The following is a 19362-nucleotide window of genomic DNA, read 5'->3' as shown; positions in this document are numbered from 1 at the left end:
TTTAAATATTATCATCCCAAACTTAAATTCTTTTCCTTTTGGAATTCATATCTATTTTACAAGTTGTGAAAAATATTATTTTTTTATTTTCAAATACTTTTATTTGAATAAGATGTATAATTTAATATGTAAATCACTTTTTTTTTATAAAAAGAAATAATTTTTATACTTTGTAATATATTTTTAAAAATTTCAACGAGAAAAATTAAGAAAAATTATCAAATTTTGAGAATAATGTAGACAAAAAAATTTAGATACTAAATTGAGAAATATTACCAAAAATTTGCGACTAAATATTAATTTATCAATTTATCCATTAAAAATGATAAAATTGCGTTTAAAAGTACTCCAAAAATTTATAATTATTTTTATATGTAAAAAAATTCTGACTCCGTTAATATAAATATGATGGTATATAATATAAACTTATATATACTTAAAATATGAATCTATGAAAATAGTAGTAATTATTGAGACATGTTATACAACTTTAAAAAATATGTAATAGTTGGATTCGGGATTCAACTCAGCATACTCATAGTTTAAGTAACTTTAGGCAGTTCATTTGAGAGGGGATTTCCACTCTATTTTCTGAACGAGAAGACCGTCTTTCTCCTTCTTAATTTCGGTTGACAGGGTGTATCAACAAGACAAATATTCTAATTCTTTTAAGAAAAACAAAATTTAATAATAGATAAATAAACCACAATAAATACAAACTACCTCAATTATTGAAGGTGGTCACGAGTATCATCGATGGCATCATTTGTGATAACAGTTCATTACCCAAAAACAAAATAATTCATGTGATTGCTTACGTGTGCATGAAGCGACAAACAATTACCATCATATTCATAAGAATTTCAAAATTGACTACTTGAATAATTTCACAATAGTCACTTCCATTGATTTCAAAAATTTGTCTCAATAATCTCTCTTTCCTAATTTTTTGAACCAAACCAAACAATCAACAAGTAAGCTGTAGTTTATCTTAACACAATTCCCTTAATTCAATTTACTTAGAATATAATTAAGCAAATTAACCATCAATGCTTTGTTTAGAATTTGCATTAATTATTAAAACACTATAATTATAATTTTCACCAAAAAATAATATAATTATATCTGAGTAAAATGCGGGTAAGAAAATGTGCACAATGTAAACATGTCCAAAATTTAAAATAAAAAAAAATCTGAAAAAATGAAAATAAAGCAAAAGAAGAAGACTCAATCAATTCAATAGAGATTTGTGGATTTTAAGATCTTCCATTTGTCTTACTTGCTGCCCAACTTAATCCTTGTATAGTTAAGGTACATGGAGACAAGAAGAATCTTCTATTATGAACCATAATAATATCGTTTTCATTCCACAATTATCATATGCCCTAAAGTTAGTACTGTTTTGCTTAAGTTACCGCCACTTGCTTGCAAAATCAGAGAAAGAAATGACAAGTAAAAAATGATAGATAAAAATATTGTAAAAATGGCTATAAAGCCATAACAACTGATTGTAAACGGGGGGTCGAAAAATCAACAAAAAAGAAAAAAAATATCAATAAAAACAGAGAAATCTTCAAGAAGGTTTACTTCTATTTTACGTTTTAATCTATTTCTATTTTATTTCTTTTACTTTACCTTTTATTTTTTTCATATATACTAGATAAAAAAAAGATACGAGCGGACCTATATTCGGGTCTCCGATGCCATGGACGGCTGAGGAAGTCGCCTCCGAAGATAGGCGGCTGGAAACCGAAAGGTTTCTCGAGCTTTTGGGGCCTTTTGGTTAATTTTTTGGGGGATTTTAAACACAAATTCGGGCTTAGGGGTTAGATAAAGCTAGATCTAAAATTTTCCCCGCCATCGCCGATGGCCGGCAGCCGACGATGGCCGTACCTTTGGCCGGGCTTGGGGAGTGAATGGGGGGTTAGGGAGGTTTTTCTGTTTTTTTTTTTTTGAAAGAAGAGAGAAATGAAAAATTTTGAATAAAATTTGGCTTTTATAGCGCACTTAAAACGACGTCGTTTCACTCGGGGTGTTTTAGTGCTAAAACGGCACCGTTTGGTGCGACCTGCGGGCGACCCGACCCGTACCCAAGGATCCGCGTGTTTCCATACTAATGGGATATTTGCTTGGCGAGTCCTTTCGTTTCTCTCGTGTTTTTCGATCCCGTCCTTTTTTTATTTTTTCATTTTACCACATAATTTTAATTCTCTTTCAATTTAGTCCTTCGTATGCTGACCCCCCAGGGAATGACGCATGAGATACTTGGGTTTTATTGCCTATTTGGGCCTCGCTAGTTATCACGCATATCGTTTTGGTCCTTTCTCTTCTATGTGTTACTAATTTGCCCTAAAATTCTGTCTAGTTTCATTTTAATCCTCCGTATGTAGAGGTGTCCATGGGCCTGGCAGCCCGACCCGGCCCGACGGCCCGCCCGAAATATGGGAGAGTTCGGGTAAAAATATAAGCCCGAAATATGAGTTTGGACAAAAAACGAGGCCCGTTTGGAAAATGGGTCGGGCCTCGGGCACCACTTTTTTGGCCCGAGCCCGGCCTGGCCCGAATTTAATAAAATATATTTTTTAATTTTAAATTATTTTTAAAATACTTTTTTTTTATTTTTAAAATTATTTTTTGGTGTTTATTAAAAAATGGGTCGGGCCGGGCCGGGCTCGTGTAATAGCCCGATTTTGGGCCTAGTCGGAATAGTGGTTTCGGGACCACAAATCCGACGAGGGAAAATATGGTTATTATTATATTTTTATGGTCTACAATTTCACGGAAAATTTTTGTAAAAATTTCGTTCGAAAATTTCGACGTTTGGGCACTCAATTTAGTCAAAAGGACTAAATTGTAAATAGTGCAAAAGTTGAGTTCTATATGTAGAAGTATCTAATTGATATGAAATTTTAAATTGGAGGTCTTTATGTGGTAATTAGACCATTAGTTAGTTGATGGACAAAAATAGACATAAGAAATGAGAGAAATAGATTTTTTTTAAGTGGGGGCATATTAGTCATTTGGTAATAAAAAAAATAAAATGGGAAAAAGATGACAAAAATCATCATCTTCCTCATTAGTTGCTGCCGAAATTTGAAGGAAGCCATAGCTAAGGTTTCTTTGCTTTCTCAAGCTCATAGTAAGTGCATCCTAGCCCCGTTTTTAATGTTCTTCGCATTTTTGGAATCCTCGTAACTCGGTTTAGCTTATTCTAGCAATAATTCGTGTTAGGGCTCATATTTGGAAAAATACCCATAGGTGAAATGTGTTTATTTTGCTGTTTTATGGTGGAATATGAAGCTATAAATTATGTTAAACAACTTTTGCTAAGCGATTTTAAGCGAAAACGGGTAAATAGGCATAATCGGTAAAAATAATTATTGTTCATAAGTGTATGTTAGAGTGAGAATTTGATGTTGCCATAGAAGGGAAAAATGTTCAGCATGTCATAAAACCTAAGAATAAGTGATGAAGTTTAATTTCCGAGCTTGGGGACAAAAGTGTAATTATGCAAAAGTTTGGGGGCAAAATTGTAATTTTTCAAAAAGTTGGGTGGTGGATTATTTTAATGAATGTGAACATTAAATGAGTTAAATTTGCTATTATAGATCAAGAAAGACGTGAAGATTATCTCAAACGAGGAAAAGAAAAGATAGTGGAGTGAAGTGCAATATTACGATATTTTGCACCGAGGTAAGTAAACATGTGACTTGATGTATTATTTTGACATTAATTGATATATGTTGAGATTTATTTGGAATTAAAATAAATGTTTGGCCATATCCTAAAAATGTTGTTAAATCGGGAAAGGTGGTAAAGGGTTGCAATATATGATTTATGGGTTGAACACTCGGAATAAGCCGAAGTATGTTGTACATAAAGGGGTTGCTGTGTGCTGATTCCCCGATTCATTGGTGGTGCTATGTGCGATATCCACCGTATCTTTGAAATGTGAAAGGGGGTTGCTATGTGCTGATTCCCCCGAGGGGTTGCTAAGTGCTGATTCCCCAGTTCATTGGTGGTGCTAAGTGCGATATCCACCATATCTCTGAAATAAAAAGGGGGTTGCTATGTGCTGATTCCCCCAAGGGGTTGCTAAGTGCTGATTCCCCGATTAAGTGGTGGTGCTAAGTGCGAGATCCACCAATAATGGTTAACATTCCGAGTGCTCAACGAAAAAGTGTGGAAGGTGAATATTTCCATATGGTGGAAATTTTTATGGGGCAAATATTGAGTTGGATACTAAATCGATCCATGTATGAGATGGGAGAAAATATCAAAAACGAAAAAAGGAACGATTTAGTTATAAACTGTGTTGAACAACAGCAGATGGGTAACTTTGAAAAATCACCATAAATGGTGGAAAATGAATGGGAAGCTGAATAATATATGAAATTGAAGCTGAATGTGTCTATTTTCATATGAAATAAATAGAATAAGCAAAAGAGTTGTATTTTTGGAGATATCTGAATTTTACTGAAACAGGGCTGGATTGATTTCGGGATCCCCTGTTCTAACTTTGGAAAATCACCAAAAATTGTACAAAAATAATTATGGTGTGAAATTTATATTCCTGGATTCCTTATTGACTCTATTTTTAATAGAAACAAGCGAAACCATTTTTAAAATTTTGTACAGAGAGTTAAGTGAATTTTTTTTGAGGAAGGGTCAGAACCGTTGGGCAGTGAAACAGGGGAAGTTTTAATGAATAAACTGTACTAATTTGCTGGGTAAAAAATTCTGAAATTTTTATGGTGAAATGGTATATGAGTCTAGTTTCAGGGAAAATTTACGAAACTCAATTTGGAGCCCTGTAGCTCCGGATAAAAATAAATTAGCGACTATGACGCAGAAAAACAGTTTGCTGGAAATTGCCTAAACAATGAAGTTATTCATGAATAAGTTTATATTTTGGTGTAGTTATGTGAGTAATTACTTATTTATCATGTGTTTACTTACTAAGCTATATGCTTACTCGATTTTATTTTTCCCTTGATTATAGTGACTTCCGACAACTCGGAAATTTGGAACGAAGTCAGACAATCATCCACACTATCCTTCACACTTGGGGTATTTTGCTACTATCGTTCCGGAAAATTATGGCATGTATAGACGACCTATGAAATATGGAATCATCATGTAAATATATGTTATGGTTTGATTTAAAATGTGGTGTTCATTAATAGTTAAATTGTGAGTATTATTATAAATGAGTTTGGTTGATATATATATATTGGATTGTGATTTAAATTTGCAGGAGGTTTAAGCAAAATTAAGCAGAAATGCTGTCGAAATTTTTTTAAAAAAACTTAGTAATACCTCATACTCTGTTCCGAGCCGGAATACTAGTAAGGGGTGTTACAGCTCGGGCTTAGGATTTTATTCCCTGGCCGGGCCTGGACAAAATTCTATGCCCATATTTCGGGTCGGGCTGGGCCCAGGCCTAGGAGCCGGGCCGAAATTTTTTCTGGGCCTGGCCCGAACTCGGCCCGGCCCATGGACACCTCTATCCGTATGTTATTTTAATTATTTTATTACTAAATTATTTATTTTAATACTATTATTATATAATATCACCAATATTGTATTATTATTATTACCAAATATTTATGTATACTTTTTAATCCCAAGTTTTATTATATATATACATATCTTTTATAATATATACATGCACATATTTTACAATCCGTACACATCCATACACATATATGTCTTTTATATTTTATAACTTCAAATATATGTATGCTTACATTTTATGGTATATACATACGCACATATTTCTAATTTTTATAAACATGTATGTATATATATTTACATATATTTCATAATTCTTAATTATATATATCTATATACATATATACATATTTTAATTTACATACACATATATGTTTATATGCATACTTACATATATTTTTATATTGCATAATATTTAAAATATATATATACATATTTTTTATTTTCATGAATACATACACATACTTATATGTTTTTTATATTTTCATATAATTTATACATATACCTACATATTTTTAGATATATACATACTCATGTTTTTTACGCTTTATAATTTATATATATACATAGATATGCATATTCGTTTATATATATATACACACACATTTTATAATTTATAACTTAAATATATTGATATACATACATAAATATTTATATTTTATTATTCGTATTGTTATTGTAGTTCTATTTGACATTTATTTATTTATTTATTTATTTATTTGTGTGTTTGTCATTATTTTTAGGAATTGCTTTAGTTCCCTTTTTATTTACTTATTATTTCATATATACTTGATTTGTTTTTTTTATGTATTTTATTTTTTTTGATTGTTGCTCATATTAGTTATGCTTGTATTATCATTATCATTTTGTTACACATATTAATATTGTGTTTATTCCTACCATTTTATGTTAAATTAATTTTATTTAATGTAAATCATGGCTTTAAAATAAGCAAAATTTCGTGTTTTGAGATTCGAAAAGATCGTGTCCTAACTTACGGGGTTTCGACTTTCTCGACGAATTCAAATATACGACTCTTTTCAAACTTAAGTTTTTTTAAAAAAATCTCGGAAATTATTAAAAGATCGTATTCTAACTTACAGGACATGATTTCTTTTCTAAACCCTAGATCATCAAATATCTTTCAAAATAAATAATTTTTTTTGGCATTTATTCACGTATCGAGAATTCAAGACATTGTATCCCAACTTACGGGATATAATTCTCTTTCTCGATTAACGTAAAATATGCTCTTTTCTCGAAATTTTTAGCATTTCAACAAAGGATAATGTTTTGAATCTTTTTTAAATTTTCAATCTTCGACACTAAAGACACTAATTAATCAACTAGGTACCAATTTTGGGCGATACGAGGGTATTAATCCTTCCTCGTACGTAACCGACTTCCGAACCCGTTTTTTGATTTTCGTGGACCAAAATCGCTGTTTTGATAAAACCAAATTGTTTATTAAAACAACCATTTTTCCAAGTGGCTCGATCACAACTCATCAAAAAAGATTGGTGGCGACTCCTATTTTTGTTTTTATTTTTCAAAACCCAAGTTAACCCCTTTTTATCAAAAAAATAGTGTCAACAGTAAATATGAAAAAGTGCTCAAATTAACCAATGAAACAACCATCTTGACCCAAGTCAACGATGTTCTTCCATCCCAAAACTCCTATGGAACAATCAACACAAGCTCGTTCAACCATACCTCGAACATTATGAGCATAACACAGAGAAGACAATCACCCTCACGGTGCGACAATCAAAATCCAAAAGCAACAAAAAGACAGACCTAATTCATAAATACCCATCAACTTAATTTCCAAACCATAAAATGCAAAAGACACAAGAGAAGAGGAATCACCTTCAAGAGGCCAAAGGCATTGCCTCTAATGAGGTTTTTCTATGAAATAAATTATTTTTTGTTGAGAAAAAAAATGCACAAACATAAATGATCAACATATATAATATCATCCCTTCAATAATTCAACATACAATAAAAACATGAAATAACTTAGAAATCTTAATAAAGGTTTTTTGTTTTTCCAATGTCAGAATTTAACACAAAATGACAGAGCCAATCAACAAGATAAATACCGAAAACACAACAGACCACAAAGTAGCAGATAATGGAATACTAGCCTTGTCTTTCCTTATAATCATCCCTTCAATAATTGCATAATTCGAAACCAATATGTAAAACGAAAGAAACATTTGGCCGAACATCTTTTCCCAGTACCGATCTCCATTATCATCCACAACCAAAGCTTTGAAAACAGCTCCAACAAATGCTGCAAAGTTTACGAGAATAACTGTAACCAATGGAGCAAGAAACATGGTGGCTGCACGAAAATCAAAAATACCCATCTCGTATAGCTTAACTTGTTCATCATCTGTTGCTTTATTGGTTGGCAAAAAGCTAGCTTCCTTTATGCCAAGCTTATTCAAAATAGCATCCAAGCTTCCGTAAGTATAACATGTTACGCATCTCACCATCCATATTCTCCATTCATTTGTCCATACCCTAAATTGATCACCGGTTGTAACAACTTCATATAAGCTTTTTGAAATAGCTGATATGAAAATTATCGAAAATATGTTGAAGTTCGAGTCCGAAATCTGTGGCACAAAAAAGAAGTAAAAGGTCTGTCCTAATCGAGAATAACTAATATGATGTCAAATATGAATGCTTTTTACCTTCGGGTACAAAGGGATGCCATTGAAGAGACAAAGTTGAGGTATAAGAGCAAAACCCCAAATAGAGAGACAATAAAGAAGAGGCATACATGCAACTTCTAAATAGCACATAAGATGAACCAAAGACATCTTTAGAGGCCCACAAATGAGAGGGCAAAACCTAGAAATAGCAACACTAGTAAGCCCAGATACCCATCTTGTCCATTGAATTGATGCTTCATTAAAATTTGTGGTGGCTGTCCCTAAGAATTGTGGCCGTTTGGGATAAAGATACACTGATTTCCAACCTTTACGATGTAAAGTAAATCCAGTGAAGTAATCTTCCAACACACAAAAGTACAAAAAACCCACCTGCATAAACATATATAAAAGGGTTCATTACACCAAACATATCCAAACTATTGTCTATAGCATAAATTAGTCCCTAAATTTTAAACTATTCTAATCGAATCCTCAAAGTATCAATATTGCATCAGTCAAATTCTTCTATCAGTCTAACCATCAAATTGTAAATACATGTGTAACTAAAACACAATAATTAATTTGTAAACATATGTGTATCAATCATACAAATAGTTTAGATTTAATATGTTTAAAAAATTATACAATATTATTAAAATTTAAGAGAAAGAAGCTAATGTATACTTACCTTTGTACCCCATGTTGTTTGATCTTCATACGAGCAAGAGGCTAAAACATTGGCATGTTCTAGCAACATCCTTGAAGATTCTCCATCTTCTATGAAACATGGCTTATAGTCTTCGACTAGGGTTTTAATGAAGTCATTGGATGGACCAAATGATCTTTTGAGTGCCATAAGATCTATATTAACGTGTCATTAGTTATAACATTTGCAATTTATCAATTTCTTACGTCCTAAAAAAAATTTGTTAACAATTTATGCTACACTTGATTAGAGATAAAAAACTTGATCGAGATTGAGGCGGGCAAAAAATCACCCACCTTATTGGCATCTCTACATAATTAAATATATATATGTTGAGAGTCACCTTGCCTAACCCTACTCATATACAATAATTCATATTTAATAATAAAATTAATCTTTTATTAAATATATAGAAATATTAAAATAAAATATTTTTTTAAAAATTATTTTTATTTTAATACTGAAATGAATTTTTGGGTCAAGGCAAGCCTCCCTCACTTCAAACTTAAGCAAAATAATAATTAATAATTTATTATATTTTCTTATCAATATAAAAACCTTTAATTCAGTAGTAATAACTCTTTTTTTTTCTGGTTTAAAGTAGTAACAACAATTTGACTCACCTTGTTGCTTACTAAAACTGCCTAATAATGCTTCCCTCTTTATATAAAAGTTTGTACCCGATATTGTTGGTCCTCCGGCACCATCGAAACCATGCCATTGTATCTGAATTCAAAGGAGAAAAATGAATAAAACAATCGACCACCACTACTTCTCATCAAATTAAAAGATCAATTTTAATATATACACACACAAGATCTTAGTTATCAACCTTGAATACAAATCGAAGTTGGCTGTCATAGATGTCGTCTTCACTAATATTTCGAAATGTTTGAGGGAATTGCACGAATGCTATAGATTGAGATGTTTGAGGATCACAATAGTAACACATTGCTTGCCTAGCTGAAGTTGGATCATTGCAATGCATGTCACAGTCAAGAACTAGAATATATGGAGAATTGCTTATCGTCGCTGAGACTCGAAGCTAACAGTAAAAAGAAAACAACATAAACATAAGTTATTAATACGTTAGCTAACAAGAAAAAAATGTGACTTAAAGTAGAGTAGGAGTGAGTGAGAATCGATGATAACCAAGCTAATTGATCGATTCGGTTAAGTTAGTTAAGGTCTTGATTAAAATGATTAAGTTGATCGGATTAAATTTCATAACCCAATTAACTAACCTTGTTGATGTGTGAAATATCAAACATGTTTAGTATTGTATTCCCTGTACTTGCCCTTGCCCAGGGGGCTTACGGGAATGTATTGTTAATATTTTATTCCCCTTCCCTAAAGAGGATCATGAGGGCACCTTTTTTTTTATGCTTAACCAGGCCGATTATATTAACCCAATCTTCCAATGAAACCCAACTTTTTTTTAAAAGAGACTATAGTAAAAAAATAATTGATTAATCGACAAAAACCAATTGAACTGAAAAGTATCAAATCAGTTTAGTCAGATCAATTAAGCTTATATTAATTTATCGATTTAATTATAGTTAAAGAAAATCAATCAAACCAATCAAATTAAACAATTACTCATAAATCTAAAGTGACATACAAGGACATTAAGGGCTCCGGCTTTAAAATTATGACGACGAGAAGGTCTTTTCTCACGAGAAACATAAACAAGTATAGGTATTTTAACTTCGTCTTTCTCTTTGTGATACTCGTTTATAACCTGCAAAATAATTTGTGACTTTTTATCATCAATTATTTTTCTAATAACATCATATTGTTTTAAATATAAAAAAAAGAATTAAAATGAATTGAAATTAGGGGATATACCTCGATTATTGATGAGTGGTCAAGTTTATTGTTGACGGTGACATCCCTATGATATTCTTGCACAATTCGCCTTATCCGTTGCTTCAAAATCTCGTATTTTTCCTTAACCGAAAAAATAAATAAACTTTAATTTATCACTTCTGGATACCTGTGCCTTTGGTCATATATTTTTAATAAAATTATATTTTAATTCTCGATAAAAATATATAATTTAATTTTGGTATAAAAAATTTCATAATCCACTGGTAGTGGTCTTTAATTAGCAAAGCAAAGTTTGCAATGAGTATATAATGTATATGAATAATGTATAAATTTGCAGTATATTACTTCCATCTTTTTCCTCTCTGCCTTGAACTCAGAAGAACCCTTAAAGCCATCTTCGGAGCTGGAAAAATAAACGTCCGGACAAGCAGTCACGAGGCCATATTTCCTACAAAAAGGAACCCAATACCTGGCAAAGTTCCAAGCCTCCTTCATACAACGCAACGTTGCATCGGAGCCAGCGTCGTCGGAAACATAAACATGAAGCTTTTCCGGTGGATAATCCAACGCCATAGCCGATATCACAGTATTCATAACTTCCACACTCGGCTCCTTGTTAGGATCCGCAGTGCAAATGAAAATATCAATGGCCGGAAGCTTATCATCACCTGGCAATCTCTCGGGGAATACGGTCCGGTAAACAGGGCGCCAACGATGGGATTGTGCAAGGAGCCATGCTAAATAGAGAAGCAACTCGGAGACGAAGATTAGAAGCCATGGAAGAGTGGGGATGGTGATGTTTGGGGGATGTTGGAAAAAGAAGGAAAGCCTGTAATGAATCAAGAACAGTATGGCTATGGAATGGAGGATAGCATGGGTTCTGTTGATGATGATGGAGATTTTGTGTCCATGGCATTCCTGCATATGTACATAGTTCTCCATGGATGATTGTCGATTGCGATTTTGCCTGCACGAACTCCAAAACCTTTAATAAATTTGAAGTGTAATTATCCACCACATATTATGCATAGGATGTCGATGGATATCTTTTTATTCGTATAATATATTTTGATCTATATTATTATTTATTTTTAAACATCTCAATATAATTTTTTCCATTATTATTTATTTTAAACATCCCATTAAACTAAGGTCCGTTACATGTAAAAGATTTTATAGAAAATATTTTCTGCATTTTCCTATGTTTGTTTCACAGAAAACAGCTTGGTCAACGGAAAATGACTTACAGGTCAATGGAAAATAAGCATTTTTCCTTATAAAATGACTTACCCTTTTCAAAAGCGTCAGTCATTTTCCGGTAAAGAACTCTCAATAGATAATTTTATTTTTTATATAAAAATTAACTTAAATCAAGTTTAATATTATTATATTGATAATAAATTTTATTTTTATTTTTAAAAATATTTAAAATTATTAAAATATTAATATAAAATATTATATTTTTTAATATTATTAAACATACGTATTTAATTATTTATATTTAGTCATATAATAAATTATTAATATAATTAACATAATTTGTTGTTTTTAATAAATTATTTAATATTTAAATTTTATTTTAATAGTAAATTTTAAAAAATATTATTCACATATTATTGAAAATATCAATATTAATATTTTAATACTAAATATTTATTACAATTATAAATATATTAATAATAAATGTTTTGTAGTATAAATGTTAAAATATATCATAAGTCTATATACTCTTCACAAATTTGCAATTTAGTTTCTGTACTTTTATTTTCAAGAATTTAGCCCCTCTACTTTCTAGATTTGAAAATCAAGTCCAACTGCAGACGTATTGTTGATTTTTTTGTCAATTTTGTTAATGTCACATTTTTAAATAAAAAAATACTCAGTCGGTAGTCATATAACTAAAAAATGATCATTGCAATGGACCTAAATTTAACAAAATATTTTTAATATATGTAAAAAAAATGTAAAATATAAAATTATAGATATAAAATAAACTCAATTAAACAATGAAAAAATAAAAAAATAAAAAAATCTCAAATGTATGTTTGCTTAATTGAAAACGACTTTTATTAGCTTTTCCAGAAAAGTAGGTCATTTTCCAGAAATCATTTTCCGGAAGCCATTTTCAGTGAAACAAACGGAGCCTAATATCAGGAATCAATCGAGCATCAATCCAAAAAGTTTATTTAAATGATTTTTTGTATTTAAAATAAATTATATTATTGGAGGGTAAAAATGGTTGTGGACAATAAACTTGATCATGGCTTGGGTCAGGTTCGAGTTGTGTAACATCTGCGTTTTAACTCGGAGTTAGGTACAGTGATGGATCAGGTCAAGAATTAGTGCAAAATTCTTAAAATATAACAAATAGGAATTGAGTATTAAATTAGAAAGTATTTAGACCCGATAAAAAATTAGAGAATACTCCTTAGATAGGAAATTTTAAATAGATGCATTGACTTAATTGAAAGAATAGAGAATTTGTTGTGGCCAAGATAGGAAAAATAATAAGTTAGGAGATACATAATAGTAGTGAAAAGGAAGGAAGGATTAAGAAGAAATTTAACCAAAGTAAAGTATGAGCCATCTTAGGAATTATGAAAGATGAGGAAGGATGTACAACCCAATTTGCCCGGGCCCAAAACGATCCATGTACAACAGGCCAAAACGGCCCAAATCTTTAAAACCTTGAACGGCCCATTGGGGCCCAAAAACTAAACAGCACAGGGAACCCTAGGGTTCCCTGCCCTTGCCTCGCGCCGCTGCTACCCATGTGCGCCTTCAGCGCGCACCACGCCCGAGGTCTGCGCGCCTTGCACCAAAACGGCAAATACTTGCCTCCATTGACCGCCATCGACTGCAAAAGAAGGCTGAAAAGGATACCTGCAAGAAAAGATGAAAACAACAATAGCAACAGTAGCAATGTTGGACAGAAATGAAAAATAAAATAGAATAGAATAGATTTTTAGGCTATAAAAGCCATGAAGAAATGTAATCAGGGGGACTTCATCACTGTACTCGGGAGTCCCGATTTTTTTGTAAAAAAAGAAAGAAAACATTAAGAAGAAAATAAATAAAAAGCAAAAAAAAAACTAAGGTGATTTCCTGTTTTTTATTTCAATCTTTCCTCTTTCTTTTTTTTTTATTTTTTTATTCTGTTTTGTTTCCCTTTCAACAAGAAGATAAAAAAAGGGTTACCTTTGCCTTCGGATCCGCTTGAAAGAGGCTAAGAGCCTAAAATGGCGCGTCTCCGACCACCATTAGCGGTGGAGCTGCGATGGCGGCTAAAAAGGGTTTTAAAACCCTAACAGAGAAAATGAAATGGGAGGCCTTTTTTTTTTTCTTTTCTATCTGCAGTTGCAAAGATATTTTTTTTAAAATTAATTTAAATAGAATTTTCTAAACGGCACTGTTTCACTGAGGGGTTTTAGCGCCAAAACGGCGCCGTTTTGTGCGACCCGTGCGCGACCCGACCCGTTACCAGGAGGATCCGCGTGTTTTTCACTTGAAGGGATATTTTCGAAATTGGTCCTTCCGCATTTTTAATGTCTTCAATTTGGTCCCTATTTCGTTTTATTCTTTTTTTTTAATTTACCCAATGATTTTGTTTCTTGCTTCACTTTAATCTCTGTTAAAGTTGTGCATTTTAAAATCGGGAATAATCTCACTTTCAGTCCCCTATCCTTTTATGCGCATTCCACTTAAATCCTTATTCACGTTTTATTATTTATTTTATTAGGCTTTTTACCTTTAATTTCGCTTGAACCCCGATCTAGTCCTTTTTTAGATTTCTGCTATTGTTATCGTCATATCGGTTAACTTGATATCGTTATTTCTTTTCTTTTTTGGTTTAATCTTAATATTATATTTTGCATTATTGTGGCTACTACTATTATTTCTATTGTTTATTAACATCGTTTGATGGCATGATTCTTGTTTGTATTATCATATTTTTCATATTATCAATCTTATTTCTGGGGTTATCATTATTGATATTATTATCACCCTTTTATTTATTAATATTGTTTTTAGCATTATTTTAGTATTAATATTATTAGTATTATTATATTTCTATTCTATTTATTTATCTAAGTTTAAATGACTTTTAACCTTGTATTATTATTATTATTATCATATACCTATACGTATACATCTTTGATATATATATACTTACTTATTTTTTATATACTTTATATGTACATACATATTTTTTCATATATTTTATAATTCATATATATATATATCCACGTATATATTTTTATACTTTGTAATTTTAATACACATATATATACATACTTTATATTTTTTTATAATTTTGTTAATTTTTATTATTATTTATTTATGTTTTATTATTCTTTAAAGAGGATGTTTTAATTTTATTTGCTTATACTTGTTATTTTGCATATTATTAATCTGTCTATTTTATTCATTCTTATCATTGTTGCTTGTATTATTTTTTATGCTATCATATTCAATATTATTTTGTACGCATATTAACGTCGAGTTTCATTTCTACCATTTCGAGTTAGATTAATTCGATGAATCATGATCTTTGAATAAGCAAAATTTCGTGTTTAGATTTGAGAAAGTCGTACCCTAACTTACTGGGTTTCGATTTTCGCAATAAATCTAAATACACGAATCTTTTCAAATTCAAGTTTTTAAACGATCTCGAGAATTAAGAAAAGATCGTGTCCTAACTTACTAGGCATAATCCCTTTTCTAAACCCGAGATAATTAAATGTCTTTTTAAATAAGTAAATTTTTTTTGGCATGTATTCTCGCATCGAGAATTTGATACGTTATGTCCTAACGCATTGGATATGACATGTCGTTTTCTCGAGATGAGGATTTTTCTAAATAAGGCAATATTTAGCGTTTGGAAATTAGAGAAAACATGCCCTAAGGTGCTGGGTATCGATTTTTCTCATTCAACCAAACGGCTAAATATATTTTTAAAAAAAATTTCAAAATAAGGCAATGTTTTGCGTTTGGAAATTCGAGGAACGTGCCCTAATGTACTGGGTTTCGATTTCTCGATTGACCGAATAGCCAAATATCCTCTTGAATTTCAATCCATGTTATCCGAGTTTTTTTTAGGATCGTATTTTAAATATTTCTAAAGTTTTCAGTTTTTCGACACTAAGACATTAAGTAATCAACTAGGTACCAATTTTGGGCGTATCGAGGGTGCTAATCCTTCCTCGTGCGTAACCGACTCCCGAACCTGTTTTTCTGAATTTCGTGGACCAAAACTGTTGTTTTAATAAAATCAAATTGTTTATTAAAAACAACCACTTTTCAAGGTGACCCGATCACACCTTATCAAAAAGGATTGGTGGCGACTCCCGTTTTTGTTTTTATTTTTCAAAACCCAAGTCGACCCCGTTTTTCATCCAAAAAATGGCGTCAACAAAGGATAAAGTGGTAATTAGCCAAATAAATATTTATTAGACATAATGATTACAGCTATAGTGAAAAGATGGATGGTCAAAGACTTACTGACAATTTTATCATTTTACTTAAAAATATTGAGACATTTTAGTGGAATGGTGTAGAAAATTGGAGAAAAGATATAAAGTTGTCAAATCATCACTTTCATCTCTACCATCACCCATCTTTTGTTTTTATTCTCTCCATTATTGAACACTCTAAGCTCAAAACCTTCATTTTCTTTGGAATTTCTTTAGTAAAAACTATATTAAAGGCTAGTGAGCATCTTAGTTTCATTAGAGAGTCCCCCGTAAATATGTTAAAGAAAGGAAAAAGCAAGAGTTAAGTTTTTTGTTTTCAATGAGTTAAGGTAAGAAATGATAAAATTATCATGTCATATTTGTTTATTTATATTAAATAATCTAGGCAAGTCATTTGATTTTAGTTTTTAATATACAAATGTTATATGCTTGTTATGAAAATTGAAGAGAAAGAAAAGAAAAGAGGGGACCTAATTGAAGGAAAAGGAAAAGAGAAGGTTGAAGAGTAAATGAAGAAGAGGATATTTCATAAGTACTACAAGGATTTGAATTTATTTTCTTTAAATATTTATGATTTTAATATATAAATTATTTATGATAGAAATGTAAAATTAATATATATAAATATTAAACAAATGATTAAATTGTGAAATTATGAAATATGTAAAGAAAAGTATAGGTGAAGAATATGAAATTATATAATTGTTTGAATACTAAGTAATGATGTTGTGAAAGAAATATATGTGTGAAAAATATACTATACATATAACTTATTTATTAAGGACTAAATTGTGAAATAGGAAAAATATAGAATATTTTTCAAGACATATGTTTATTATGAGAAATTGTATTAAATTTGGATTTAATGCCCGAGTAGACAGAATGTAGAACTACTAGGATATTCGTGGCATGTCAGTAAGGGACCTTAGTGTGCTCTCCGATTATTAGCACATTAGTGCTTTCCGTTTAGCACATTTGTGCTCTTTGTATAGCACCTCAGTGCTCTTTGTTCATTAGTGCATAATAATGCACCTCTGTAATTGTTCAGTATATCCAGTACGTTCTATAAAAGTCTACTATGGGCTAAGGTTGTGAATGGTGAGCAAATGATTTCCACAAAGTGTTGTGGTAAGTTTAGTAGCTATGAAAAGTAACTTGAATTTTTGTTAAAGTAAGATATAATAGTAGAAATTTTGCTTGTGCGTGATATGTTTTAAATTTAATAAGTTTAAACATTATAATATGATTTATTTACCTATTAGTTACCTTATAATGCTTACTAAGCCTTCACCGGCTTAACGCATTTATTTTAACGCATAGGTACAGTTAGACTTGAAGAGCTAGAGTCGAGCTAGGAGATCTCTCATCTCATCTCATCACATCCCCAAAATCTCCAAGAATATAGGTACTATATTTTGAGTTAAAATGGCATGTACATAGGTAGACCAAATGTGTTCTCAAGTGTTAGGGACTAAAATGTAAACTCTTGAAACTCTATCTATTTTGGTTTTTATTTGAAGTATTTTGGTTCTATATGAAATTAATTATTGAAGTTTTAAGTATGTTTGCAAATGTGGTTTGTTAATGTGACAATTATGATTGAATTGAAGTTGTTTTAAGTCGTTTTAATGCATCTTAAATTGGTTTCTAAGTGTTGAGATGAATCCAATATATTGCAGGAGGTTTAGTGAACTTTTTAACTTAGTTTTACAAAGATTTACCCAAGGTATCGATACCAAGAGTATAGGTATTAGTACCTAGGCTTTGAAACTCAAAATTTCTAAAACAGAATGTAATTTTGGTATAGTTTTTTTGTGTTGGTATCGATATTGAAGGCTAGGTATCGATACCTTCATCAACATTTGAATTTTTGGAGTTCCAGAATGCTATTTTGGTATTGATTTTGTACAATGGTATAGAAAAAATATATCGATACCTTTTGTTTAAGTATCGATACTTTGCCCTTGTTTTGAGTAAAAACACTTTTTAAATCATTTTCAAATGCAATTGATCATCCATTAATGACCCTGGATATTTATATTAATAAGTTTTTGGTTAATTAAATTAATACACTATGGGTAAATGTTTAAATTATACAATTTCTGGCCAAAACCACTTTGGCACTAAATGTAATAGTCTTATTCCCGGTCCATATGGTCGGACCAAGTATAGGGATGTCACAAGTTGGGCCGATACAAAATTTTAGGCCTGTTTTCTAGTCTGGGTCCAGCTTGACCTAAAAAATGGGACTAAAATCCTGTCAAAGCTCGTCCCAGATTAAAAGTGCTATACTCAAGTCTGACTTAGCCCACCCATATATATATATTAGTTTATTTTTTATATGAAAACAAATTAAAAAACATAATACATCAAATATAGTAAAAACATTAAAATAAATATTTTCCAACAAAATGAAATTACATTAAAATAATATTTATAATTAAATAACATTAAGATAATTCCAACTTAGCAAATGTCTCTAAAATAATAACAAAACTGTCAATAAAACAATAGTTATATAATATTCAAGCAATAACAACAAAATAGTAGTAATATAATAACAAAATGATAAGAAAACAACAATAAAAAAACTTATTCAAGTCAAGGCGGGCTAAAAACGAGCATGTTTATCCTAAGTATATTTTTGGGCCTATAATTTTGTTGAAAAAAAAAAATTCAGGCTTGAGGTAGCACAAGCCATGATCAGGTGTAGTGGACAGATTTGTGTTACTGTTTTTGTATTGAACCTTCCTCCATGCATGCAATGGAGAGGTCTTTGGAGGATGAAAGTATCACAGCATGGTTGTGGATGTCTTCATTCCAAAAAAGAGAAGTGAAAAATGGAGAAAGATTTGGTTTTGTGAGACTCGCAAACTATACTGATACAAGAAGGGTGACGCTTCGTCTGAACGGTTTCCGTTTATTTGGATATAAAATATAGGTCAACTTTGCACACTTCAATGGTATAAGTTCTTATTGGCGTAAATCAAATACTAAAAAGGCTCCGGAGGTATCAAAGGATTCTTCAGATACAAGTGGAACCCTCGGAGGTGATAAACAACAATTGTCTCATGGAGGAGGTGGCTTGTAACACCCCTAACCCGAATCCGTCGTTGAAATAGGATTGCGGAGCATTACCAAAATTTACAGATCAAATAACAGACATTTCATATCA

The 19362-nt window shown here is 31.0% G+C and overlaps 1 protein-coding gene across 1 annotated transcript; it reads right to left on the bottom strand.

The window, feature by feature from the left end:
• Window positions 1-7524: 7524 nt before the first annotated feature.
• Window positions 7525-11769, bottom strand: LOC107928982 (cellulose synthase-like protein E1). The gene is made up of 8 exons (XM_016860298.2): window positions 11059-11769; window positions 10732-10833; window positions 10505-10624; window positions 9716-9928; window positions 9507-9609; window positions 8866-9038; window positions 8217-8567; window positions 7525-8138 (listed from the first exon to the last, which is right to left on the bottom strand). The coding sequence occupies exons 1-8, from the start codon at window positions 11653-11655 to the stop codon at window positions 7578-7580; spliced, it is 2220 nt and encodes a 739-aa protein (XP_016715787.2). The 5' UTR covers window positions 11656-11769; the 3' UTR covers window positions 7525-7577.
• Window positions 11770-19362: the final 7593 nt, after the last annotated feature.

Source organism: Gossypium hirsutum, chromosome D09 (genome assembly GCF_007990345.1).
Source record: "Gossypium hirsutum isolate 1008001.06 chromosome D09, Gossypium_hirsutum_v2.1, whole genome shotgun sequence".
NCBI classification, from domain to species: domain Eukaryota; kingdom Viridiplantae; phylum Streptophyta; class Magnoliopsida; order Malvales; family Malvaceae; genus Gossypium; species Gossypium hirsutum.
The sequence above is the reverse complement of the archived record's forward strand: the minus strand, read 5'-3'. Positions and strand labels throughout refer to the sequence as shown.

Excerpts from the sequence above, each read along its gene's own strand:
- LOC107928982 (XM_016860298.2), bottom strand. The coding sequence starts at position 11,655 with ATGGAGAACTATGTACATATGCAGGAATGCCATGGACACAAAATCTCC. Across the intron at positions 9,929-10,504 it reads CCGGAGCCCTTAATGTCCTT|CTTCGAGTCTCAGCGACGAT; the intron begins GTATGTCACTTT and ends TTTTACTGTTAG. Across the intron at positions 8,139-8,216 it reads GCATCCCTTTGTACCCGAAG|ATTTCGGACTCGAACTTCAA; the intron begins GTAAAAAGCATT and ends TTTGTGCCACAG.